Raw genomic sequence first — 26,348 nt, forward strand, 5'->3', positions numbered from 1 at the left:
CAGGGGCGAAGGTAAAAAATAACTTTTTTCTGAAGGAAATCCCTTCAGAAAAAAGTTATATTTTACCTTGGAAATCCCTTCAGAAAAGTTATTTTTTACCTTCGCCCCTGACGAAGGCCGAAATATAATGTGGCCGAAACGCTTTGGGCTTGTCATTTTAATAAACTGTTTTGGAAACATTTTACAAATATCCTTTTTGGCGTCTTTGGGGTTTCTCCCCTCCCTTTCCCCCCGTCTCCTGACGCATCAGACGCCATCCACTTTCGCTGCACTTAATCCAGTCTTCCTGCTGCTCCTGCGAGCTAAGCCATGGTTTGGCTTAGCATGTTTTCCGAACACAGGCTCATTGTCTGTATCCTCTAGACAAACTACTAGTTATAAACCCAAGAACAAACTTGGCTACAGTTTATGGATTTTGTCTGGAGCAAGGCTAACCATTAGTCTGGGTTTGGACAACATGCCAAGCTTAGCTCACATCAGTGCAGCAGCAGGAGGACTGGAGGAGGGACTAAGTGGCTGCAATCTCTCTGGGAGCCTGCACATTTGTGCTAAGCCATGGTTTTGCTTACCACTATGTGCAAGCCTACTCTTACACAGCGAGGATCACAATAATAGGCCATCAAATGAAAACATGTCCAATAGCAAATGCTTGTTGTAACTAATCTTCCAGTCTGCTAGAAGCTAACAACATTTTTAAACCGTCAAATCTCTACAAGCTTGAAATAATCTTTTACCTCTGTGTTTGGGAAAGTAGGACAACCGAGTCATTTTAATGACTTGCCATACGAGGAAGGATTTCTGATCCCTAAAGCTCCCATAGTATTCCTTTTGCTTCCATATTTTATCCTATTGCTTGTTCTGATTTGTTTCTCATGTAGTTTATTAAATTAAAGCAGCTTTGCATGCAGTTGTAGTTTGAGGAAGTATGCTCTGACTATAAATGAAAGTATATAGTGTTGAAATATGGTGACAGTTTTGTGGTTAAACTAAGGTAACAGTCACAGAGATGTATCCAAGGGCTTTAACAAAATTTGATTCAATGCTGTTTCTGGCTTTTGGTACTGTCCGAGTGGAACTCACCAAGGAAGGGGCAAGGCGGAAAAGACTTTGGAGTGTTCAGTAAAAAGGGGAAGGGGCAGGAGCTTGAATGTGTACCTTGTAATGACATATCATTATTTTATAAAGCTATGCTTTGCCGGTTTTTCTTTAGAGTGGTTCTTCAGATTTGCTCTGTTGATCTTCTCTCCCAATTGCACTATTGGTTTATGTACTCTGTCTCAATAAACTCTGTCCTTTGGAGCATCATATAATTGACTGGAAAGTTTTCCTTCCACACATATAAACTGATAGCTATTATTTATATATTTATTAGATTTATATCCCACCCTTCCTTCCAGTAGGAGCCCTTTTATTCTTCTTCAAACCAGCCATTGGACACTTAACAAAGAACCATATGGCTCTCCTATTTTCCCTGGATGTATAGGTTGGAGAATGTCCAGTGTGCAGCTAAAATACTAAAGCCCTGGCTGGATATTTTCTTCTGTTTTGATGCTGGTAACAGAGTTCTGTGCTGAGTTTCTATATTTAGGACTCAGGTAGAGCACAAGGCAGACTCTTCTGAGACAGCCAATGTGATGCTCTCCAGATGTTGTTGGACTTCAACTCCCATCATCTCCTGTCAGCTTGGCCAATGGTCAGGGATGATGGAAACTGAAGTCCAGCAATATTGGAGGGTGCAGCGTCAGCTACCCTAGCCAGGCTTTAAAGTTACAAAGCCCTTAGCAAAATTTCCATGCATGGTGGAAAAGTAAGACAGAAGGTATGGGTTGGGCAACTATTTAGATAGGAGGGTGGGTTGTGTAACACTGTTCTCTTTACTAATCAGCTGGGAATATAGGTGTAAAAGTAGGCCAATAGATTCCACATGCAGATTCAGATTTTGATGAAGTTTCATTTAAGAGAACAGTGAGGCAACCATCAACAGCCTAATCCTATGAATTGCTATGCCAGTAGAGCAGCTGTTAGAAACACACACACACACAATTTTCTATCACAACCCAAATTCCAAATTTAGCATGCTTACAAATTATAGTCCAATTGGAAAGCAATAGAATTTACTTCTAAAATTTGGATTATGGTATCCTGTAATACTACATAGCACTACATTAACTTCCTTTTTGCACTGAATATTTTTCATTGTATAAAAATACTCTTGAAGTTGTTGGTGTATTCTCAATTTCCTGCCCACCTCTGAAGAGTACATCACCACCATCCATTCAAGAATCATTCAACTTATTTGACTATCAACTTAAAGCAATAATGACTCTTCAAAAACATTATAGCTGTCTGCTTAAAAAAAAACAGTTTAGGAATTACACCAGCTTTGCCTTTTCCATAGGCAGAGCAGAGAGGTGTTTCTAGATCAGGTGGGGCCAAGCTAGCAGATGCAGCAAGCTGGTTGGTTGTATTTCCATACCTGTGGTACAAATTACTTCAGCCTGGTTGGATCACTTTCCGTAATAACTTCCATTAGAGTCTCATAGTCAGCATATTCTCTTAGGAACTGTATCATTTCATCTAGCAGTACTTCCCCCAACATGAACCTTTCAATGTCATGCACTGATCTGCTTATTCTGTGATCAGTAACACGATCCTGGGGAAAGTTGTAGGTTCTGATTTTCTCCGACCTTCCTCTGGACCCAGTCTAATCAGAAAAGGAGACATTTTATCAGGTTTTTTTATAGAGTTAAAATGAGCAAGAAGACCCAGAATACAAGCCCCCACTCTCAACCTGAAGATCATACAATCTAAATTGTTTAAGTGAAATAAATACGGGGAAGGGAAGTGTAGTAGGAGAGGTTTATAGGCCTGTTCATTGTGCTTGGTGCTAAAAAGCAACTAGTGTAAGTAGGAGAAACAGAACATGGATGTTGCATCTTTTACAACATTTTTACTTACGACAAATTGAGCCATCACTTTTCATAGGCAGCCAATCTTTAAAGGGACTGGGGGGATTAGGCGCCAGGCCTCTCGGAAGCATATCTAGCTCCTTGGAAACTAATTGGGTTATTGTGGCATGAACAAAAGCTCAGAAACATGTATAAATTGGACTGCAAACATAATAGATAACACAAATGCATGGACTAAAGGAAACATTTTTTCATGGCAATACATCTCTTGCCTTAGGAGCAGCTACTAGAAGTTCCGTCAAGGGAGCTTCTGGCCTTCTGAGTCTAGCCACAAAACTTGGGGTGTGTGCTAGTTACTACTGCCATTAGCTTCAAGGCCAATTTGGGATATTAACAGATCTGTTGGAAACTTTATCCTCAATTTTCTTGAATACATTTTAAATGATTTTTAATTGCTTTACTTGACTGTACTTTTATGAAACCTATTTTCTCCATCACACAAAGTCTATTAATGTTCAAAGCTTCATGTAGTATATTCCTTCTTGATGTCTCAGCCACCCCTCCATCCCAGTTATATCATCATCATGTTTGCTGCAGGCAGCTGTCACATTAGAACTTAAACATCTGGATGACCAGCCAGATGGGCAACTAATAAATTCAATAAATAGATAAAAGTTCAGCTTCCAGGCACAACATTGATGAAGAGTAAATTAAACATTACCTGAAGTTTCCTGGCCATTTCTCTTTTTCTTGACACTTCTTCAAGCTTGATACTATATAGCTTGGCACGAAGGATCTGCATAGCCTTTTCTTTATTTTTGATTTGAGATCTCTGTTGCTGGCATTCGGACACAACACCTACAGCAGAAAGAAATGTAAATGCCAGGGAAAAACAAAACAAATAGACCTAAGGGAAGGATGAATGCCAAAATTCAAGGAGCACACTGAGATCTGAAAAGCAATTAATTGAAGATATACACCTGCTAGTTTTTGAACTGTTTGCTAAGCTCAAAGAACAGGATGTTAGGGCTTGGGAAAATATATGCTACTGAAATGACAGCAATGCCAAGTTTGGCGACTATTAGGATAACAAAGCATTGCTAGGCAAGTGACATTGCAAGCATATGTTCCAGTGGGGACACAGCACTGTTCCCAGGGCTTTTTGTAAGATGTCTGGAGATGCTGGGTGGCCATCCAGATATTGTTGGACTACAACCCCCATCATCCCTGACTACTGGCCATGCTGGCAGGAGCTCATGAGAGTTGGGAGACCAAGAACATCTGGATGGTCACAGGTTAAGTCTTGCCAAAGGCAAGAGGTTTGCAGGATACACACACCAGCAGTGTAGTGGCAAATTCAGAAGCGCAGGCCCCTTCATGATACAGCCATGCCCCTTTTTTGCTGCTAGGTTGAGAATGAGATACTTGTTAGTGCCTTCTCCCACAAAAACAGATGTCTCTAGGAGCCAATAAGCATGAAAAGGGAGAGTGTTATCTACTGAGAAGAGTCTTCTCAGTAGCTAACTCATCTCCTTTCACTGTGTTTGGCTCCAATTATCAGGAAAGGACAAGGAAGCATGTTAGGAGACTCTTTTCAGTGGCTCACTCCTTTTCAGGCTGATTGGCTCATAGGATGCAGGAGACATAGGGACCCTGCTGGGACTCTGCTCCCAAAAAAGTAAAGGGTCTAAGACCCCCCGGGTCCCAGGACGACTACACCCCTGACAGAGACAAAGACACACAAGTAGAGAAAGTTCAAAGCTTTTATTTCAAGAGCAGACAAGCAAAAAAAAAGGATACAAGAAGCTATTGAGCAAAGCTGATCTTATGTTCTCTATTCAGTTGCTAGGAGTTCCAAATACACAACAACTGAGAGATCCCAGGTGGTGGCCAACATGTACACAGCACTGCCACGGTCAAGGTCTGTGTTGAAGCTCCCTGGAAAGAGTCTAGGGAGCCTTATTTATACACAAAAGCCCCCTGGCCTATGTGCAGGCTTGTATTGCAGTTTAATTAATCACTCCCATTGTGGTGATCATGTCCTTAGTCTTATCATTGTTTATTAATTCTAGCTGGCCAGCACTTTTAAAGTTTATAACAGCTTAATTAACTGCACCTAATTTGAAGGTCATGTTCCCAACCCTTATCAATGTTTATGAATATTTTCAAAGATGAGCTCAGCTATCCACCCTAAACAGATAAGGACATCTCCCAAACTTCAAGGTTGTGCTATCCTGTGTTACATAAGCAGAGCAAAGAAGCATGCCAAAAGGCCCACCTGGCCAAAATACATGGAGGTCTGGGCATGAAGGGGAATTGAGCACATCATTCTAACTCCTCGTTACAATTTCTTTCAGTAGTTTTCCCATACAGTTAGTCACCCTTGCACTAAAAGACGCTTGTCTGCTAGGCATTTAGACCAAAACAGAAATGTAGTTTTGCTAAGTTACAATTAAAGAAGAAAGAAAGGACTGGAAAAGAGAAAAATAAGAGAAGCTAAAAATTAAGTGCTCAAATTATGCTTCACTACTGGCAGATTCAAGGGGAAAACAGTCTGTTGCTAATGACATCAGAAGAGGACAAATATGTAAATAGAAGGCCTTTTTCCAACGTCAGTGTAACTATACTCAGGAAATTCAAATAAAATCTGTAGAATTTACACTTCTATTTGAAGTACTGTTTTTACCAAAGTGAAAATTGATCAAGGGACCACTGATGGAGAATGTATTTTTTAAGCAATCATTAAGCCATAGCTAGATTCACACAGGTTAATGTCATATGTTCTTAAATGTATACCTAAAAGTGTTACATGTGAATGCAACAGTTATGTATCTGTAGGTGTGTTCACCATTCAGGCACACTCGTCAGAGAAGCAGTACCGGCTGCAGCTTCCTGTCTACTATGTATTTGGTGGCAAACCTGGGATTGCTGCATGTATGTACAAAGCTGCCTTAATAACGAGTGTCATTGATTTGGATGGGAGGAAAACCTCAAATCCCTCTTCCTCCATGAACCTCCCTGGCACAGAGCATATATACAAGGCTAACTTGCTTGAGGCTGGTTTTTAACACCATATATAATTAAGGTACAGACTTTGTCATCGTTCTCATAGTTTGCTCTACTGGGTGAAACAAAGTTCCAACTCTAGCATCTTGCTTCTCTGGCATTACGTTCCATGGGTTTGTTAGCAGGTGGTGTCATCCACAGGCCAGCCCGGTGATTCCCCTTGGGGGCCATAAAACAATCAAAAGGGGGTCGTGAAGAAGACAGATTTTTTTAAAAAAAGGAACCTCAAATAATGGTAAGCCACAGATGGAGTGTTGCCTCTACCCCTTTTCTATATAGTGACTGCCCCTCCCCACCCATGACATTGTCAATCTCATGACGCTCCCATTGTCTCCTCCCACTGCACGGGATGAGCTCACCCTTCCCACCTAAATCCACGAAGGGGGCGCATGGTTGCAGAGAGGAAGTAACACAATTGGCTGGAGCTCTGCTGTTGCTGTGTCTTTTTCTGGCCAGCCCAGCCCAGCTACTTGGCCACCTTTCCCTCCCTTCTCCCTGACGGGGCCCTCTTCTTTCCTTTCTTTCTCCTCCTCCACCCCCCCTGCTTCCAGCCCTCCTTGCCTGCCATGGGCTGCTGCTGGGAAGAAGGGCGAGATAAAGAGCAAAGCGGTGAGCACAGGGCTAGGGCGGGCTGCAGGTGAGGGCATGGAGGATTGGAGGTCTTTGGAGCAACAGAAAACTACACGGAGGCAGGATTACTCCCGGGGTGGTGTTAGTGTTATGCTCTCAAATGTATATGGTGCCTCACAGAATTAGATAAGCAAAATCAGATAAGATACCTCCCCCCCCCCTCAAGTCAACACCTGTGTAAAATCTCGTGCCCACAAATAGGCTTTCGGGTACCCTATTTTTCCTGGGTGGGTAGCAGATGAGGCTGTGTGTGTCTGTGTGTTTGTGTGTGTGTGATGTCATGCTAGAGAATTTTGTGAGAAATCCTTAAACAAGTTCAAAACTAAAGGCGCTGCAACTGCACGTTTGTTAACTGTGCTAAACGCTTCTCTTCCCCAATCCCAGACATAATGCTGCTGCACCACCACCTATTAGCCGCCCTCCTCCTGAACTAGATGATTTGGGCTGAACGGGAAGGTGTGCACTGCAAGCTCTCTTGAATAGGAGTGATTCAACTTGCATGCATAGTGGCTGCACAGCTTAAAACTACTCAACATGCATTCTATATCTGGTAATTTTCTGCCTGGCAGCCACTGCTGGAATAGGCAAATGTTGCATGTTCCCTTTAAGGGATATTTGGGGAATATCCCATGTACCTGTTTTACCATGATGTAACTTCCTAATGGGTGGGGTTACTTACCTGACTTCCTCCTCCTTTGTCCTGGGGGATTTTTGAATATTCTCCATTGCTGATCTTCCCACCATTGGGAGAGGCCGCATGGCAGATGCTGTGTCTGCTGAGAGCATCAGTACTAAAAACTAAGATGGACTGAGACTATTTTTCTTTCATCTAAGCTAGAGCCTATGTTTCTGAACATATGAAGAATTCGTGAGTAAATGTTTTATCTTTTACCGAAGAAGGTTGTGTCTGTTATTTATATAGAGAAAGGTGGGCCTGGTTTACATTCTCATTCTGCTGCTTGTATTTTTATATCTCTGCTAAGAAATAGGACCAACCAAATTAGTTCCTATTTCTCTCTGGTATTTTTATAATACCGAACAGCGACTACGCATGCAGTCTGGATCACTCCCATTCTAGAGTGCCTACATTGCACAACTTCCCACCAAACACGACGTGCAGGAGGAAGCCAGCCCAGATTGAGAACCTGCAGTAAAGGGACAAGGGAATAGAGGCAGGAGCAGCTTTTACTGAGGCTTTTCTCTCTGATGAAGGGGGAGCAACATTGTAGCAGTACTCCAGGTTCTCAGACAGCAGGACTGGATAAGTTTATTCAAGTCCCTTTTTTAAAACTGGAGATGCCACTGATATCTGGAACCTTCTGCATACAAAACATTTCTGCTGCTACTGAGTAATGTGCACCCCCTAGTTTTAACGTATAAATAATTTGAAATGTAGAAGAACAGATTTCACCAAGGTAGAAATAAACCTATAATTTACCTGTGGGAATATGGACTATTCGTACAGCACTATCAGTGGTGTTTACGTGCTGACCACCAGCTCCACTGGCTCGTTTAGTTTCAATACGTAACTCTTTAGGATTAATTGTTAAATTTATCTGCAATGGGAAAGAGACAAACTTTGCTTATCCTTTGTAAACTTACAGCAGCTAATTTACAAACCATTTTTATTTCAGCAAACTACAGGATACATTTTTCACTCACACCCGGGAAATCCAACACCTTTTAAAACACTATTTCTTCCAGAATACTAAGTCTTTCTCTTCTGAACACAGAATACATGATCAGCTACTTATGGTAACTATACCTCAGTTGGCTGAGGTAAAATCGCAACAGTCATTGTGCTGGTATGAATGCGGCCTTGCTTCTCTGTCTTAGGTACTCGTTGTACACGATGTACTCCCCCTTCAAACTTCATTTGCTTATATGTGTCAAGGCCTCTTATAGTGGCAGATGCATGTCTCAAACCACCTTAAATTAAAAAAATACAAAGAAATTAGATATTACTACTCACATTTCCTCTGGAAAATTCATTAAAGGATTTATACTGTGACTGATTATTTTATGCTTGTGACCAGGGTTTGTCTTTTGTTCTTAATTTTTGTTCAGTTCCTTGAAAGAAAGTTTATAAATAACCATATATACTAATAACAAATTTATATGTTGAGTTATGATGGCTATATAGTCAAAATGGGACTACTGAGAACCAAGCATGCCAAGGAGAATCCTAACGCTTGCAGAAGTAAAAACAAATATTTAGGATAAAAAACCTAAGGGGTTGTTCCACACTAACAAATAAAGCTAGGCCAAGGAGGCCTAAGCATGAACAGCAGCCAAAGAATATTGGATGTCTGTTGGGAGTAGAAAAAAAGAAAACTGGCAAAAGAGGAAAAGGAATGGAGTATCCTGAAAGAAGATACAGATGACTGTAACACCAAACAGGAGCATTCCACACTGCAATATCTAGTTGGAGGTCCCACTCACATATGTTATTGGTGTTGCGCAGGCCAAATTCAGACAATAATCTCTGAGGCCTTTAAGCTGAAATATGCACAAGTCCTTTGCCTGCAGACCACAGCAAACCAGGAAGTTTCTAATTAGTTTTCTGTTTTGTCTGGATCGAGGCACTTTGGAACAAGCAAGCTTTTTAGGCCAGCTTCAAGATACTGGCTTGTCCAAACCTGATAGGCATAGTTTCTCAGTTCATGCAAAAATGGGAAACTATGGTTGATCAGAAGCTTTCTGATTTATTTGCGGCTTGTGTGAAGGGAGAAGTGAAGGAGATGTGTGCAAATGCAAAAGGCTTGTGCATATTTTGGCCACCTATAAATAGTTCCAACTCTTATACTAATTCTTGTTTGTAATGCTGGGGTCACACCCTGTTTCTATCTTAATGTTTCCCAAATCCCACTCTTTACACCTTTTAAAAAGGCTCATGTTCATTTTTAAGAAAAGGAGTAGTTGTAAATCCTAGTTTTGGACTGGGAGTATAAATTAAGGACTATATATGTTGGTCACTGTCGCCTTTAATTCCCACTTACAAACAATGAAAATCTGGGGGGGGGAGGGGGAAGCCACAGTAACAGAGGAAATATTAGCTTCATTCAGTAATCAAAATTGGGCAGGCCAATGTATAAAATGTTTTGTAATTAGAACAAGGGTGCTTCATGAACAGAATAACCAGTTCACTTAAAATTGCACTCTGTAACTACAACTGCAACTGTTTATATCTTCTTCCTGTCCTGCTCAAGCAGTTCCTCCCCCTATACCTGTGATTCACTCCTTAGCGCAATCAGTGGTGGAAAGGCTCTGTAAATTCTCATTAATCCATATAACAGCCCTGTAAGTGAGGTGAGTATTAATATCACCATACTACAGGGCAATGATGGAAAACTTGTGGCCCAAGTCCCATCAGCCGCAGCCAGAATCATCAATTGCCAAGGATAATGGGAACTGTGGCCTGTCACATGATGTTGGAATTATTGGTTCCCCTTTCCTGCTACAAAGTATGCGCCAAGACTGAAATATAATGGGTTGCCTCATAGCAGCCTTCAGTTCTAACAGTTCATAGCTCTCAGATTCTTTCAACAAACTCCATAGTATCACTTAATATAAATTATCCAAAGCAAGTTCAGCAGAACGTGAATCAAAATGAATCACAATGTAACAATACTTTCATGTTACACTGATGTCAATTTTAATGTGTCCCTCATAGACTCTGTAAAACAAGAAATATTGGGCAATTCCTTACAAAATTCAAAAGCAATTAAAATATCACATAACTAAAAGCAATAAAATCACAACAGAACATAAAACATCACAGCTAAAGAGACAAAGCAATGGGCCAGACCAAAATGTCACACCAATTCAAGAGCATCAATCACTGCTACTAGATTGGGAGCAACCACCAGTTGTCAGGTGCAAAATTGTGGTATCACATAAAACAGGGGCAAAGGTAGGGCACGGTTGGGACATCTATGCACTGTACTGAAATCTTTTGAGCCCACCACAAAAATAAATCATTGTCACCAAATTATTGGCTTAATATTTAGTAGCAAGGTGCTAGAACAGAATCAAAACCAGCAAGCAACTATGTGGAAAGGATTTGCCATTCATAAGATGCTGCTGGAGTTATGTTAGCAAGTGTCTCACTGTATACCATAGCAACAACACATCTATTTAGTATTTGGGTACCAAAGTTCAAGCTCCTTATAATGAGGCAACGTCATTTAATAAAGTTCCTCCAAAAGGAACTGGTTTGAAGATGGGAACTCTCATCAACTATTATATTGTATATAGTTAGCAGGGTTCTTACTTTTATTTTCTTCCTTGCTTATTCATTAGCAACCGTATGTTAAGAAAATATGGTTAATTTTAGGTGGGGGGCTACTGCATTTGGTAAAATGAGACATTTATTTCAGAAAAGATTTCGGTGAGTTACCTTTAGTTAATTACATCATGGGCCAGTTCACACATCACATTATACAGTAACAGTATACTGGTGCATGCTGTTCAAAAGATTGTTTCAGTCCTTATCTGCTCCTTTCTTCAGAGCACCAGCAGGAAACAAACAAGGCACTGTCTTGCAATTATGTACGCACCAGAGCGCATAGCTGGTTAGAAAAAAGCAGGGGTGGATCATCACAGGTACTTCTGAGCAACATGCACCAGCATGTTACTTGTTCACTTTAAGCTATCGTTTAATTTAAACTATGGTTTAAAGTGATATGCAAACCAGACCAATATTCCATCAGAATTTCTTCCTCCATGAGATGTCATTTTCTTGGCAGATTATTGATAAAGGCTTAACAAAAGGCAGCATCACACATTACACCTGTGTTTTTATGCTACTATTTCCAAAACCACACACAGTATGTGGCTATCACACACAAAGGTACATGCATCTTTAAACACCAGGTACACATCTGGGAAACCTGATCAGACCAGGTTTCCCAGGCACATGTACGCTGGTGTTAAAAGATGCACGTAAACTCATTTTCAACACCCACATTTAGTAGTAGGAAAAGCAGATGTTAACAGCAATGTTTCCCGCAGCTATGTAATGTGTAGGTGTGTCTCAAGGAGGTATTTACCTATGTCACTGGGTGTATATTCCAGAACTTCAAAATTCCAGTTTTTATATGTAGCATACTGTTGATACATATCAAACATCTCTGCAGTGAATAGCATTGCTTCCTGCCCTCCAACTCCAGCAGTGACTTCCATGATAAGATCACTTTTATCAGTTTCTTCTGAAGGAAGCAGAAGCAATACTATCTGTAACAAAAAAGGGATGCCTTTTTACCCAAATAACATATTCAGCTACCTTCATTGTATCACATTTCTTGCTGGAATGCATGAAGTAAAAACAATGACTACTATATACAAGCAAACAATTTATTTTGCATGTTATATAATGAACATGTTTGCATGTTATAGTTCATTATAATTTTTGAGATTTATTCCAAGAGCTCAATAAATACTACCAATTTTTCTCTGCTCAGCATTCAAGCTAAGTCTCTCTCTGACATCAGCACTAGTGTTTACAGCTGCACATTTTATGTCAATTAATAGTTATACTATCATAATCACTTTATAGAGAAGTGTGATGGAACAGGGTTAGAGTAGCAAAGCAAAATGTCATAGTCAAAATTTCATAGCCCCTGACCCCTTGATTGAACCCCTATTAAGATTATCTATTCCTCAGTACAGAAGCTCATGTGTCCCGTAAGTAACATGATTTTTATATCTCAAGAGACTGTACTTGTCTATGTTCCATTACAACTACTTTAGTGCTTGCAGCAGAGTATACGTAGTACATGCATATGTTGTACAACCAATGTCATTGGTTGTCAGCCATGAGGAAAGGGTCAGTAGCACAGCATGTGCGTTGCATGCTGAAAGTCCTAGGTTCAATCCCTGGCATCTTCAGGTAGAGCTGGGAATGTCCCATCTATTTTATAGCTAGCTAGAATGAAACTCTGGAGAGCTACTGTCAGTCACTGGGGACCAGAGTGAGCTAGATGGACCAATGGTTTGATTTGGTGTAAGGCAGGTTCCTATGTTCCATATGAAACTCTGCTCATTGCTCCAGTCACACTGAAGTTAGTTCTCACATAGTGACTCGTCTGTGCTTATGAAGAGTACAAAGAGTGCCATGTGGGTCTTATGCATTATAGAAAGCTCTCTTCTCATACCACCACTGGATGTTCCTTGCAGTCCCTGGCAGTGCATGGGATGTACATATACATGCAGGATTTGCTCTCCATACTGGAGAAAAAGATTCCTATATGAAGATAAAACTCATGGACTTTGATTCAGTATGGATCATCTGGAATTACATGAGCAAGAAGTTCAACTGTGTGCATGGTGTGTGTGTGCGCATGTGAGACAGTTTCATATTCCTTCTATTGACTGTACAATAATAATCTAAATTAGGAGTTGGGGATTTTTCTGCAGCCCAAGGGCTGCATTCCTTCATGGCAAACTTCAGGAAGCTGCATGCCACTTGAGCCAGAGGCAAAAGAAGGCACAGCAATGGATGAGTCTCTTAGCTTTGTACAGTAGTCTACATTCCAGCCATGCAAAAGTCAGAGGAGTGTGTGTATATATAATACATATCATAACAGGCACAAACACCCCTCCCTCCCTGCTGGCAAATAGTTCAAGGCCATATTCCAGCCAGGGTAAAACACTTGCTGGTGAGGGGTGCAGCTTAGGGAGAAAGGGCATGATCTGGGAGAGTCCCAAAGGCTGAATAGAGAGACCTGTAGACTACATTTAGCTCCTGGACCTGAGATTAACTTTGAATTTAATTCTTGTGTTTCAGCAATAACAAGTACACTTTGCAATGAAAAGTAGGTAAGCATTTTGTTTAGATAAAATAAATGAGATACCTGATGTTTCAATTTCATTATCTCTTCCTGACAGGAAAAAACTTCCTTTTCTGCAAGCATCCGCAAATCTTCACTTTCATCTAGGATATAGTTATTTTTTTATTTATTTTATCAGATTTATATCCCACCCTTCCTCCCACCTAAATGCCTAAATGTACTGTACAAGTTCAATACAATAACAGGCCCTGCCCACAGGATTGCAGCAAATTCAGGGACATAGTAGGCAGATAGAATGGTCACTGCAGGAGACAGTTTTGGAAACTTGGTTCCAGCTAAACGGGTGGAGCCTCACCCCTCCCTCTGATGCAGCCAGGTAGCAAATTGTATGACAGTCACAGAAAATTAAATGCATTTTCATTAAGGTCATTATTGCACATACTGACTTAACATCCCTACCCATGTTGTATTAGAAAATTTTAATAAAAGCTGCAGTATTTGCCTTTGGTAATTTGTAGGCTTTAGATTTGGACAACATACCACCCCTACTGAAATGCCATTTGACTCCAAAAAAGAGTGAATCCTAGTTAGACTGGCAGCCTCATCCTGAACACATTTAACCAAAAGCTATATCAGGTAGCCGATGTGGTGCCTCTCAGATGTTGCTGGACTACAACTCCCACCATCCCTGCCCACTGGCCTTATTTGCACATTCTCCTTATTAAACATTCCTTATTTGCACATAACTGACACTGATGGGTACTGGAGTCCATCAACATCTGGAGGGAACCACACTGGCTACCCCTGAGATAAAACCGCTAAATTCAATGTAACTTAATTCTGATTCCAAGAAAGCATGTTTAACATTTCAGCCTTCTCTATACTTACTTTCGTAGAGTAAATCCTACAGAATCTAAGAATATTGTCTTCTCTCACTGTTTCCCAGCAACTGGGATTCAGAGGAATGCTGCTTCTGATCCTGAGTTGGCATGTAGCCATCATGACCAGTAGTTATTCATAATCTTATTCTCCAGAAAATATTTTTTTTAATATAGTGGTACCCAGGGCTGTGGAGTCGGTATGCCAGACCTTTGACTCCGACTCCTCTATTTTTCTCCTGTTCGACTTCGACTCCTTCATAAATGGCAAATGTATATTAACTAGTAATAAATTTACTGTAGTAAAATGGTATCACAAGGCATTTCATCACCACCATGTGAATCCAGAGCTTGGAAAAGTTACTTTTTTAAACTACAACTCCCATCAGCCCCAGGGACTGGGCTCGTGGGAGTTGTAGTTCAAAAAAGTAACTTTTCCAAGCTCTGGATTCACGTGGTGGTGATGAAATGCCTTGTGATACCATTTTACTACAGTAAATTTGCTATTACTAGTTAATATACATTTGCCATTTATGAAGGAGTCGGAGTTGGAGTCAGAATCGGTACATTTCTACTGACTCCGACACCACCCAAAATTGCTCCTGATTCTGACTCCACAGCCCTGGTGGTACCCTGCTTTTCAGACAAGTTTTGTTTCACATCAATAAAAAGGCAATGGTCCTGCCCTCAGACTTGTAAACTAAATAGAAACACAAGGGAATGGACATGGAAGGAAGAGTAAAGAAAAGAGTTCAGTCTGACAATATCAGAACAAAATGCAAAATTGTAAACAATTTGGGGCCTGCCTAAACCAGGTTTGAAAGTCTTTATAAGCTTATGGGATCTACCCTGCTTTTTAATGGAACCCTAAAATCCATCAACAGGAGCCTGGTGCAACATAGGGGGAGGGATACACTTAACATTCAAGAACAGTACACATCTGAGCCTCAGCCAAATAAGTTGCTTTAAGTACCAGAACTGAGATCACAGTCCTTTGCAACTCCCTAGTCCTCCATCCCCAGGGTTCTTCATTTCAGCAGCTGTGTGTGTGCGTGTGTGTTGAGGAGGGGAGAAGAGAAGAGCCCTTTTTCATGTTGCTATTAAAAGGTGGGAATCAGAAACCCTTATGGATATATACTGCAAATCACTCAGAGATTACTGATGGATGCAGATCTACTTTCTGTCCAACCCAAAATTCTTCCCTTTTTAGTGTTCTTGTTTAGGAAGAGGTGCTGTGACTGACTCAGCAGCTCTTGCAGCAGACCACCGAGGCCTGAGTGTGCTTCCCTTCTTCATCTCTTCTTCGCTCAACTGGAGCTGAGCGTTCATTCTAGCAGAGAGGGAGAGAAGCAAGCTCTCTGCAAGTACTCCTTCTTTGGGGCCAGGATGAACCAAAGAGAAGGCAGAACCAAACAAGCCTTTCATATGGTCCAACAAGAGTATTCCTAAGGCTGCAATCCTAAATATACTTATGAGGGGCAGGTCATATTGAGCTGAATGGGACACACTTCTAAGTAAACTTGCTTAGGATTGCACTGCCTGTTCTATAATTGCAGATAATTAGCCAACTAAGAGAAGGCTGAGAGGGATGTGAGAGTGAGGGAGGGTGGGGAAAACAACATCTGGGACTGTTCCAGCTGGACTGGCCCTTCCACCTCACAGAACCAACTGGCACCGCCTGCCCTGTGGAAATGAAGAAGACAGAAAAGCAGGCAAAAGCAACAACAGGGGCTGCTCCGCAGTTGAACTGCCATGCACCATATACTCACATCAAACAAAATAAAATACCCAATAACATAAAATATCCCCCTCCCCAGCAGAGGCTGGTATCAGGCTTACCACAGGGCAGTTGTGATTAGTTGATTCTGTGGGATGACTGAATCAACTAATCAGTACTGCCCTGTGGTAAGTAAGCCTGATACCAGCCTCTACTGGGGAGGGGGGTATTTTATTTTTGTTTCATGTGAGTATATGGTGCATGGCATGCTTTATAAGATGTTGTTAGTAACTTTGAGGATTTTAAAGAAAAAGCGGGATATAAACCAACAGCAGTCTTCAAATACCAGAAAGGCTGTCATGGAAGAGGGCAAATACTTGCACTCTGCTGCTCCAGAGAGCAGGACTAGATATAATCAGTATACTCTGCAGGAGAGTAAATTTCAGTTGAATGGTAAGGGAAGCATGATGGGAAGAGCAGTTTGATAGTGGAACCAAGTAGGTAAACGGGTGGGTGGGTGAGAATCCCCAACTTAGGTCTTTGGGGATGCTCTACCTCTAGATTTCCTGTATGAAGAAGGGGAGGCAGTTGGACTAGATGGACTCTTTTCAATTCTACGATTCTAAGCAATCTTTAACTGCTGTTAGACAGCTCTAGCCGATAGCTGCTTCCCTGCCATAAATTCAAAAGGCAGGTATTTGCCAAGAATGGAGATGCAGCCATTGGGGGAAACTATCTTCTGAACTCCCTCTAGACTGGAATGCAGCCAGAACAGAGACAGTAACGGAGCGCCGGAACTGTTACATTAGCGAGCGCCAAGCCGGGCTTGTCCACAGAAGTTGCGGAGAGGCCTCACCTTCCCGGGCCAGGCGCTCCGTGTCGCGCATCTCCTCTTCCTTGTCCCGCAGAAGGCGAATCCGCGCTGCCAACTCCGGGTGGAAACCTCCGCGGAGCTCTTGTTCTTGTTGTTGCTGCTGCTGCTGGAGATCCAGGAAACGCTGAAGAGCCGGCATCTTGAACAGCTCCATCAAGCCAGGCTGGCTGCTGAAACAGCGCCCGAGCCATGGCCGAAGGGCAGCAGAGAGGGAGGAAGAGGAGGCGCGTAACCTCCGCCGCCACAACAGACTCCGCAGAAGACAACACCACATGCCAGATACAACCTTCCCGGGAAACATTCTGTTTCCGGTCACGAGGTCAGCCGCTTCCGGAAACAAACCAACCTACTCTGAGGCTCTACTCGCAGCGTATCTCGCATAGGTTGTCAAACAAGTTCGGTATTACGGACAACCCTCACTTCAGGTTTCCATTTAAACATCGTTATATGCGGTGCAGGACCTTGCAGCAAAATGTGAAGTCTACAGTTGATCTTCTCTTCCTCTGGCGCGATCAGCGGGTTAGGTTCCAGACCCCCGCGCTACAGCTTTTCGGCGGGGGTCTGGAACCTAACCAGCTGTATGAGTGGGGCTGTACTGTATTTTATTTCCAGATCTTTTAAGGGTGTGGGACTATAGCGGGGAAGGCCTGAGTTCCAAGCCCCCCTCGGCTATGAAGCTCACTGGGTGAGAGTGAAGTCACTATCTCTCAACTTAACCTACTTCATAGGGTTGTCGTGACATGAAGTGGGGAGGAAGGGAAGAACCATGTACGCTGTCTTAAGCGCCTTGGAGGAAAGGCGGGATATAAATAAATAATATATATTATTGGGAACCGGAATTCGTTGTGTATGACTTGGTCTTGCATTACTATACCCGAATCACGCACGCAGACAAAATCCGGAAAAGGCCGAAAGGATTCGACTCATGGCAAGCGAGGGCTACCTAGCCGTCGTGTTTGTCTGTTCTCTCTCAAGAAGGGGCGGGGACTTGTGAAAGAGTTCCAGTCTCGGCTTGGCAGGCTGTTATTAACGAGGTCTCCCTTCTCCCGAAAATAGCCGAAGAGGCTCGGATCCCATCTTGACCTTCGACCCTGTATTTGTTCGGCAATTATCGGGAAAAGCCGACGAACTCTTCTTAGCTGCGCATTGATGCGCCAAGGGAGACAGTAGAATCAGAAACTGACGGCTCAAATGACATTGAGCTGCGGGTCTAACTGGAAAGGGCATGATGTGGGTCTTTAAAGATTTGTCATTACTCTAATTCTATCATTAAAAAGCAGGAGTAAAGAACCTGTGGCTCTCCAGATGATGTTGAACACCAATTCCCATCAGCCCCAGCCAGCATGACTAATGATCAGCTTTAGTCTGGCAAAAACTGGCCGCTTCTCCCCCCTCCTCCAATAAAATATACAAAAACTAGAGGCCTTTACTGTTTGGCAGGCAATTAGACTAGAGATATAGAGAAACTTTGGTCCTCCAGATGTTCCTATAATCCCATCAGCCCTAGCAAGCACGGCCCATGGCCAGGGATGATGGGAGTTGTAGTTCGGCAAACATATGGAGGGCCAAAAGTTCCCCACACCTGAGTTAGACATAAATACAGTTATGTAGGCAAATCCCAGAGATCAGGAATACATGGAATGGATCAGATAAAGTCCACAATAGATAAACAGGGCTCAAAAAGTTGGTGTTAACTAAGAAATTACAATAATGGACTCCCAAGGGGGCTTATTTTCTCTTAAGAATAAAAGAATCATCACTCATTTCTATTTTCAATATCACTTTTGTTTAAGTGGTCACAGGTGGTTAAACTGCGATAAAAGGTAGATTTTATTCTACTACTAACATGGCTGTGGTCTCACATTAAGCAATGCTTTGTAGATGTATGTCCATTTTATGCTGGTGTATTCTTACAAGCAGGGATACCATTTCAGGTTTTGTGAGATAGAAGACAAAGACTTCTGTGTTGGGGTGGCGTGGGAAGGACCTACACTCAGATTCAAAGAGCAGGTCTTGGATAGACACATGCTTAAATTGCCCCCCCCCACACACAAAGGTGTAAATGTTAATATCTTATTTATCTATAGATATCAGTGTCCCATAGGAAGAGTCACATTTTCCATCTTGGAAGGAAAGAAATTATTTTAATTTTGAAAGATGCTCAAAAGGTGTATGTTCCTTGGTCTACAACGTAGCTGGCATATGTCTTTTGGTATCTAGTAACACAAAGACAGCACACATGTTCAGTCTTAAATCTGTGAAAAAGAGGTACTACGCACTTTGGACAAATGTTGAAATACAGGTAGAGTTTGCCTGAAAGGTTATAGCAGTGTATGAGTTTGTCAAAAGACAGTAAAGAATTCTATAAAAAGAATAGCCACCACTGAACACAGCGGGACTTTCTTCTGAGTAAGCATATATAGAATTATCCATTATGACAGAAGCTGCATTCCTATGCCTACTTACCTGGAAGTAAGCCCTATTGAACTCTGGGGCTTACTACTAAGTAGACATGTATACGATTATACTGCAAGTCCCAGTGAACATGGTAAGACTTACTCCTGAGTAGATATGTACAAGATTGTGCTTTAAGGCTGTAATTCAGGACATAGTTTTCTGGGAGCAAGACTGTGTACACCACAGAATGTGGTGCATGTGGGTCACACAAATCTGTTTTTTTTTTCCTGTGTGCACCATTGTGCAAGCTTATCCACACGAGCACTTGCAATTGAACTCTGTCTCAGTGGTTCCTGTTCACACTAGTGGACAGTGCTTGATGGAATGTATCTGTGGTAAGCTTTGTTGTCCCCTCCCCTCAGTTAGTACTCCCACCCCCCAACTTTCAGAACTGAGATCCATTGTGTTTTATTTATGAGATACAAGTTTTCTGATATATAAGATTTGCACAAAACAGTGCATTATTTCTTTTGTTATTTGCATGTGTCATGCCAGCTTGACCGGAAACCTGAAGTCCATTATGAGCATACAGGCAAATATTTGTTGACCTGTGGCTGGTGGCCATTTTTTTTAATTATTGTTGAGATGCAAGCTTTCCTATAAGGTACTAATGTACCTCTAATGTACTGTTTGCATAAAACAGGAGGATAAAAAATAAAGTGTGTGTCATGTCTGGCCGCCCCACCATCAGCCCACCAGGGAGCACCTCGCCAGTGGAAGTAGGGAGTGTGATGATAGATGGCACTCAGCAAAATACCATCACACACAAAAAGCTGCCCACTCATTGTGCTTCAGTGCAACCACAGTTGTGTAACATGCAATTTTATGTTGTATTTTTTTTCCTTACCACATTATCCATGGATTGGGAAGAGAGCCAGTGTGGCATGGTGGGTCTACTCTGAGTAGGACTAGCACTGGATACAGCCCCCTCTGCTTACATGGAAGAAAGTAAATGGGTCCACCATAGGGTGGGGGACACAGCCTGTCCCTTGGACCTCTCTATCTGCATAAGCCCGCCTCTTTTATCTGTGTAGTTGGAGTATGGTAGAAAGTTCAGAACTAGCTCTTTTAGCTATCGGACTAGGAGCTGGGAGACAAGGGTTCAAATCCCCACTCTACCATGACGCTGCTGGTGACCTTGGGCCAGTCACTGTCTTTCGCTTAACCTACCACACAGAGTTGTTCTGAGAATAAAAGGGGAACTTGTATGGAAGAGCCAGTGTAGTGTAGTGTTGGACTAGGAGTTGGGAGACCAGGGTTCAAATCCCCACTCATGGGGGATGCTGCTGGGCGATCTTAGGCCAGTTACTGTCTCTTAGCCTAACCTACCTCACAGGGTTGTTGTCAGGATAAAACCGGGAGGAGGAGAACCATGTTTATAGGTTACTTTGAGCTCCTTGGAGGAAAGGTGAGATACAAATGTAATAATAAATAAAATTCAAATTAAATTGGGAGGGGAGTGAAGGCTACTATTTGAATGAGAAAAACACTGTGTGGCCGATGCAAAAAAAATATGCACATATAGGATACATCAAATCCACTTTAAATTACTGTGTATGTATATAGCCTGAGCTCCATTGAACATAGGGGTTTGTGAGTAAACAAAAGTGTCATTGCGTGGTGTAAACTTTTGTTTATAGCTTTATTTCAGTGGTGGGGAACCCATTTCAGGGGTGGAAAGAAGCAGTTTAAGGTGGCTTGCCAAGGGGTTTTAACAAGTGGTTGTGACATCATACATGCCAATCATGTGACAGCATGATGTCATGTGACTGACGGGTAGATTGCCCCACCCCTGTTGACATTGGCCTGCGGGGTGGGGCCAGATAAAGATTTGGCCAACCAGAGCCAAACATGTTCCTCACCCCTGCTTTATTTGGTCTTTTTATTCCTGTTTCAGAGAGCCAATGTGGTGTAGTAGTTAAGGTGCTGGACTACGACCTGGGAGAGCAAGGTTCAAATCCCCACACAGCCATTGGCCCAGTCGCTGCCTCTCAGCCTCAGAGGGAGGCAATGGTAAACCCCCTCTGAATACCGCTTACCATGAAAACCCTGTTCATAGGGTTGCCCTAAGTTGCGATTGACTCAAAGGCAGTCCATTTCCATTTTCATGTTTCATTTTGCCTTGTCTAGGCTTTTACCTCTGCTTTTAGTTGTAATCTTTTGATTCTGTTGTTTATTGCTTTTTTATTGTTAACTATCTACGACTTTTTAAATAAATACATCATTAAACAAACAAACATGCATAGTGTTGGTCTGTTTGTGTAGTATAATTCAGTACACGATTATGTGACAATCCAGGCTGTATGGTGTACAAAGTTAGGGTTTTTTGCCTCTTGCAAGAAATTAAAATGTAAAACTCAGTAGTAACAGAAGCAACTTCTAAAAATGTGAGTAATTAATTGTGTAATCCTATGTGTGTTTACTCAAAAGCAAGTCTCATTGAATTCAGTGGAGCTTTCTGCCAAATAAGTGTGGTAAGTATTGCAACCTAAAAGCACCTTTATTATGTAAGTTTATTATGATTGGAAAGAGAGCATTTATCTGCAAATCTGTGCTGGGCTATAAACTTACCTTATGAACACTGTAAGCAGCTATGAAGCAGAGAATACTGCTTCATTCTTTTCATATCAACAGTTTAAACAAAATTATGTGTGCACTTTATAGATAACAGTAAAACAAGAGTAGCTTTTCTTACTGTTCCATTGATGAATGATTTTTAAGTTTGCTTTTTGTTTTAAAGCCTTTTGAAATTTAACAATTTCAACTTTTGGGGTAATTTGTGGCCTAAGGGTTATTATTTTTGATGTTTAGTATGAGAATAAAGTATTTGGTATAACATAATATAGGTTGTGTTGTTTTTTTTGCAAAGACATATTTCCCAAGCATTGCAAAAGTGATAAGCTCCATAAATACATTGACTCTGCTGCTGGTCCCCAGATCTGAAACCTAGAGATATCTGAAGATGGATGTTGTATATAGCTCTTAGATCTAGTGATTGACTGATGAATCCATCCTCCATGAATTTGTCAAATAATACACAATCCATTCATACCAGATACCCACCAATTTAGAATTTTGGCCGCCCTGGGCTTCTACTGGAAGGGTGGGATGCAAATTTAAATAATAATAATAATAATAATAATAATAATAATTATTATTATTATTAAAAATCACCTTCCAATGAACTCTTCAATACTATACTACAAGTATCATTGTTGAACAGAGAAGGGAAAGAAGTCTAAAGCTTTGTAAAAGATGAAGTGTCCTAAGAGAAGAATGCACACCAGCTTTATCTGAAGGTGCAGCTATTATAGGGCACTCATGGGGGTCCCAAATCTTGGTTTGCTTTGTAATGATTTGTGTGGGCAGCTGGGAGGGAGGAGAGGATATGTACCTGTTCCACCAGTTGCCATTTCTCTTTTGCAACTCCTTTTCCATAGCCAGTCCCACTGTCCCCGACCTGCTCCCTTTTTCTCCCAGTGGCTCTGAGACCAGAAATAACCTGGTGAGGCTAGGGAGAGTGGTTGAAGGGGGAAATCCACATGCAGGGTTTGGAAGTGGTTAAGCACCCTTTCCACCTGCTGATTGTTGCCCCCCCCCTTACAAATGATAAGCCCTTATGTTACTATTAACTGGCAAATGCATGGTTGCTGAAATTACATGTACTTCTGCTTCAAGTCATAAGAAAAACAAAGCCCAGGATATTTGTAGCACATGACAATGATGACTGGGCTATAGACTAAAAAATTTTGGAGGGGGAAAAGGGGAAGAGTTTGAGAGAATCCAGGCTGTCAACTCTGAAGCTTTCAAGTTCATTTTGTGTTGTGCAGTATCTTTAAACTCTACTGTAGAAAAAAAATATTCTGAGTTTTAGGTAAATGAGTGGTCATCAGCCAGCATTCAACCTTCAGTTTCTGGATAACATAATACGTAATGACCATTTATCTTCAAAAGAAACTGCATTTTGTGGCCAAGCACTCTTGCATATCACATCAGGCTACACAGCTTTTATCATGAGGAATGTACGGGCATGTACAAATAGTTCATCTGAGGAAGTACTATCACTAACACTGCTTTGTAAATGATTGATGTGCTTATTGTACATCAGTTGTATAGTGGCAAATTCAGAAGTGCAAGGTACCCTCATGACAGATACATCTATGCCCCCTTCTAACATTATACAACCTTCAAGGATTATAGAATAATCTGGCCAGGTTTGAATACTGCTTTCTGCTACCTATGTCACTGTCACTATTTGACTGTCCTTTCTTACTGTCAGAGATGTTGTTTGAATTACTAAATTCAGTGTCTATAAGTTTATCTACTGCTGCTGCTACCCAACTGTTGATGTAGATGGGATGCTGTTATGAGGATTCACTGTCTCTTCTGCAATTACAGAATTCTCACTCTCCATTACTCGTCTTGGCTTTCTGAAGGAGGAACTAATAAAGGCTTGCATGCAATTGACGCTCATTCGTGCCTACATAACTGACCCAGAAAGCCCTACAACAAAACCCCAAACGTCTTTAAAACTGCTGGATGCCATTCTTTCTCTGGGGGATTTTTCACTGCTGGGTTAAGACAAGGCCTGTTTTTCCTATATGAAGGGATTCACACTCTCTAGGCAAGCCAGGCACTCATTTGACATCGGAATTTGTAAACTTTTGAACCTTCTCCTATCTCCCTGTGTCACCCTCCTTCTTCCACACATACCTAGAATTTTAGAAAGAGAGACGCTTTAGCCCATTCAGGCATGTTTTTTAAAAAAATAATCGTCATCATTATTATGTTGTAAGGCAAGGAACTTCCTTTGTTAAGTTTTTTGTTAATATATATATAATATACACACACACATATTAAAGGCTGGAACATCATCAATCACACACACAAACACACACACTTAATCCTCCCCATTTTTTCCTTCCCTTTTCCTCTTCCTCCTACCTTTCTCTTAGCTTTGGGATGGAACAAAACTATGTATCTTCCCACTTCCCCCCCTTTACTGCTAGGTTGAGAATGAAATCATTTTTAATGCCTTCTCCCACAACAATAGACATCCCCAAAAGCCAAACAGCATAAAAGAGGAATGTGCTAGCTACTGAGAGTTTTCTCAATAGCTGACTCGCTTCCTTTCACTCTGATTGTCTCTAATCAACAGAAAAGGACAAGGAAGCATGTTAGAAGACTCCTCTCAGTGGCCAACACACTCCCCTTTCATGCTGATTGTTTGTAGGATGTTGCAGACATAAGGACTCTGCTGGGACCTGGTTCCCAAAAAAGTAAGGGTCTAAGATCTCCAAGACCCTGGACAGCTACACCCCTTTAATCTTCATGTAATTAATTTTATGTAATTTATGTAATTAACTTTATGTAATTTAATCTTTATGTAATTGCCAATTTTTTTGTATTTGCCTCATTCTCACTGTTAACATTTTTTTCCTCCACCTTCATGTGTATATATACCTGACAACTTAGGGATGACACTTCATGCATCTATGAAGTGCACTCTAGCCTGAGAAAGTTTGTCATAAGGTTAGATCCAGACTTGCTATTATGCAAACTGAAGGGCTCCTTCTGTTTGTGGAAGGACCGACATGCAGGAAAGGCTCCCATTGGAAGAAAGGTGGAGGCATTTTTTTTTTTTGCTGATTTCCCCCCCTTACTTCCCCCTGCAGTCCCAAGTACCATCTCCTCTCCTTCCTCCAGTGGAGTGTCCTGTGAGCAGAGTTCTGCTTATGGATTGTCTGGATCTGAATCTGTGTTGTTCTCGAACATGGGAATTGTTTACCAGAAGAATTAGGCTAATCTCTTGTCTGTCAATACTAGAGCCCCCTATATAAACTTCTATATGGGTTTGTAACTCAAACACAATAATGTATTTTAAAAGGATTTTTCTTTGCTGACTGATTTTACTAATGTGATTTTGGGATGAAAAAGATACTGATTAAGTCAGATATGAAAGAATAGATGTAATAGACAAAGACTCCCATTTAAAGTATAAAATATAAAATTTTATTAAGAATTATTGTTCATAATACATGGGTATAACTATACAGAAATAATGCCTGTGGTCTGTAATCACCTCCAGTGTTAATTCCGATGGGATCTCACTTATGCATTTTTTCCTTTAATTCAAAATCTCCTGGCAGTATGAATACAAAATAAAAAATCTGAGTGATTAACATGTCTTGTATATGATCTGCTGCATCAGCAAGTGTTGCTTTACTATGTTGCAGTCATTTAGATCCCAATCCCTTGGACATCCCCCCACGATTAACTTCCATTGGGATATACCAATGAAATCCTCACATTAAAAACAAAACATGCATATACATAGGAAAAGGGAGATCAAACGCTACAGAACAAAAAAATCTCTTCCAGATAATAAATGGAGCAGGAAGTAGGTGGCACAGGTGATGGAATGGGTGGCTGACATCAAAGATCTTAGCATCTATGAGCAGATGCTTTCCTGTCTCCCCCTTCCTGCTATAGACATCTGAGCCCCTGAAAAAGCCACTCTTGTGGTGTGGAGATCCTTCAGAATGGCCCAGGAAGGGGGGGGGGCTGCTGCAGTGCAAAGAGAGAAATAGTGAAAATTAAGGAATCCCCCCCTTCGAGGGGGAGCACCTTTTGCTCATACAACAGCATCTTTGGATCCAGTTTCATGCTCCCAAATGCCCAGGAGGGTTAAGATACTATCATAACCCACAGCCCCTAGAGCACCCTTAATTATAATAAACATTCAGTAAAAAAATTAGTGGGAGTCAAAAACATCAATATTACTTTGATGAATGAGAGACATGTATGGATATTCACATCAATTTTTTAAAATCAAACAAATTATATTTATATATGTGTGGTCTCATGAAAATTCCACAACAAGGAAGTAAATACATTTTAAATTTATTTTTGCCTGTAAGTAGTAAGTATAGTTAGGCATTTGTTTTTTTGTTTTAAAGTTATTGTATAGTGCATGCACAATAATCTTTTTAGAAGTTTAATCATTGGCTGTTCACAGTTTGCAAA

At 41.3% G+C, this 26,348-nt stretch overlaps 1 protein-coding gene across 2 annotated transcripts in view; it reads right to left on the bottom strand.

The window, feature by feature from the left end:
* The window catches only part of MTRF1L (mitochondrial translation release factor 1 like), a 28,179-nt gene extending 10,948 nt beyond the window's left edge, over positions 1-17,231 (bottom strand). For both annotated transcript variants that reach the window (XM_061624166.1, XM_061624168.1), the window contains exons 1-7: positions 16,848-17,231; positions 13,460-13,539; positions 11,657-11,840; positions 8,371-8,534; positions 8,044-8,161; positions 3,631-3,767; positions 2,477-2,704 (exon numbers count right to left, since the gene is read on the bottom strand). In XM_061624166.1, the coding sequence (XP_061480150.1) occupies positions 2,489-2,704; positions 3,631-3,767; positions 8,044-8,161; positions 8,371-8,534; positions 11,657-11,840; positions 13,460-13,539; positions 16,848-17,166 (1,218 nt within the window). In that variant the 5' untranslated portion in view covers positions 17,167-17,231 and the 3' untranslated portion in view covers positions 2,477-2,488. The remainder of the gene's footprint in view (positions 1-2,476; positions 2,705-3,630; positions 3,768-8,043; positions 8,162-8,370; positions 8,535-11,656; positions 11,841-13,459; positions 13,540-16,847) is intronic.
* Between the last annotated feature and the right edge of the window lie 9,117 nt (positions 17,232-26,348).

Source organism: Rhineura floridana, chromosome 4 (assembly GCF_030035675.1).
Source record: "Rhineura floridana isolate rRhiFlo1 chromosome 4, rRhiFlo1.hap2, whole genome shotgun sequence".
Classification (NCBI taxonomy): Eukaryota; Metazoa; Chordata; class Lepidosauria; order Squamata; family Rhineuridae; genus Rhineura; species Rhineura floridana.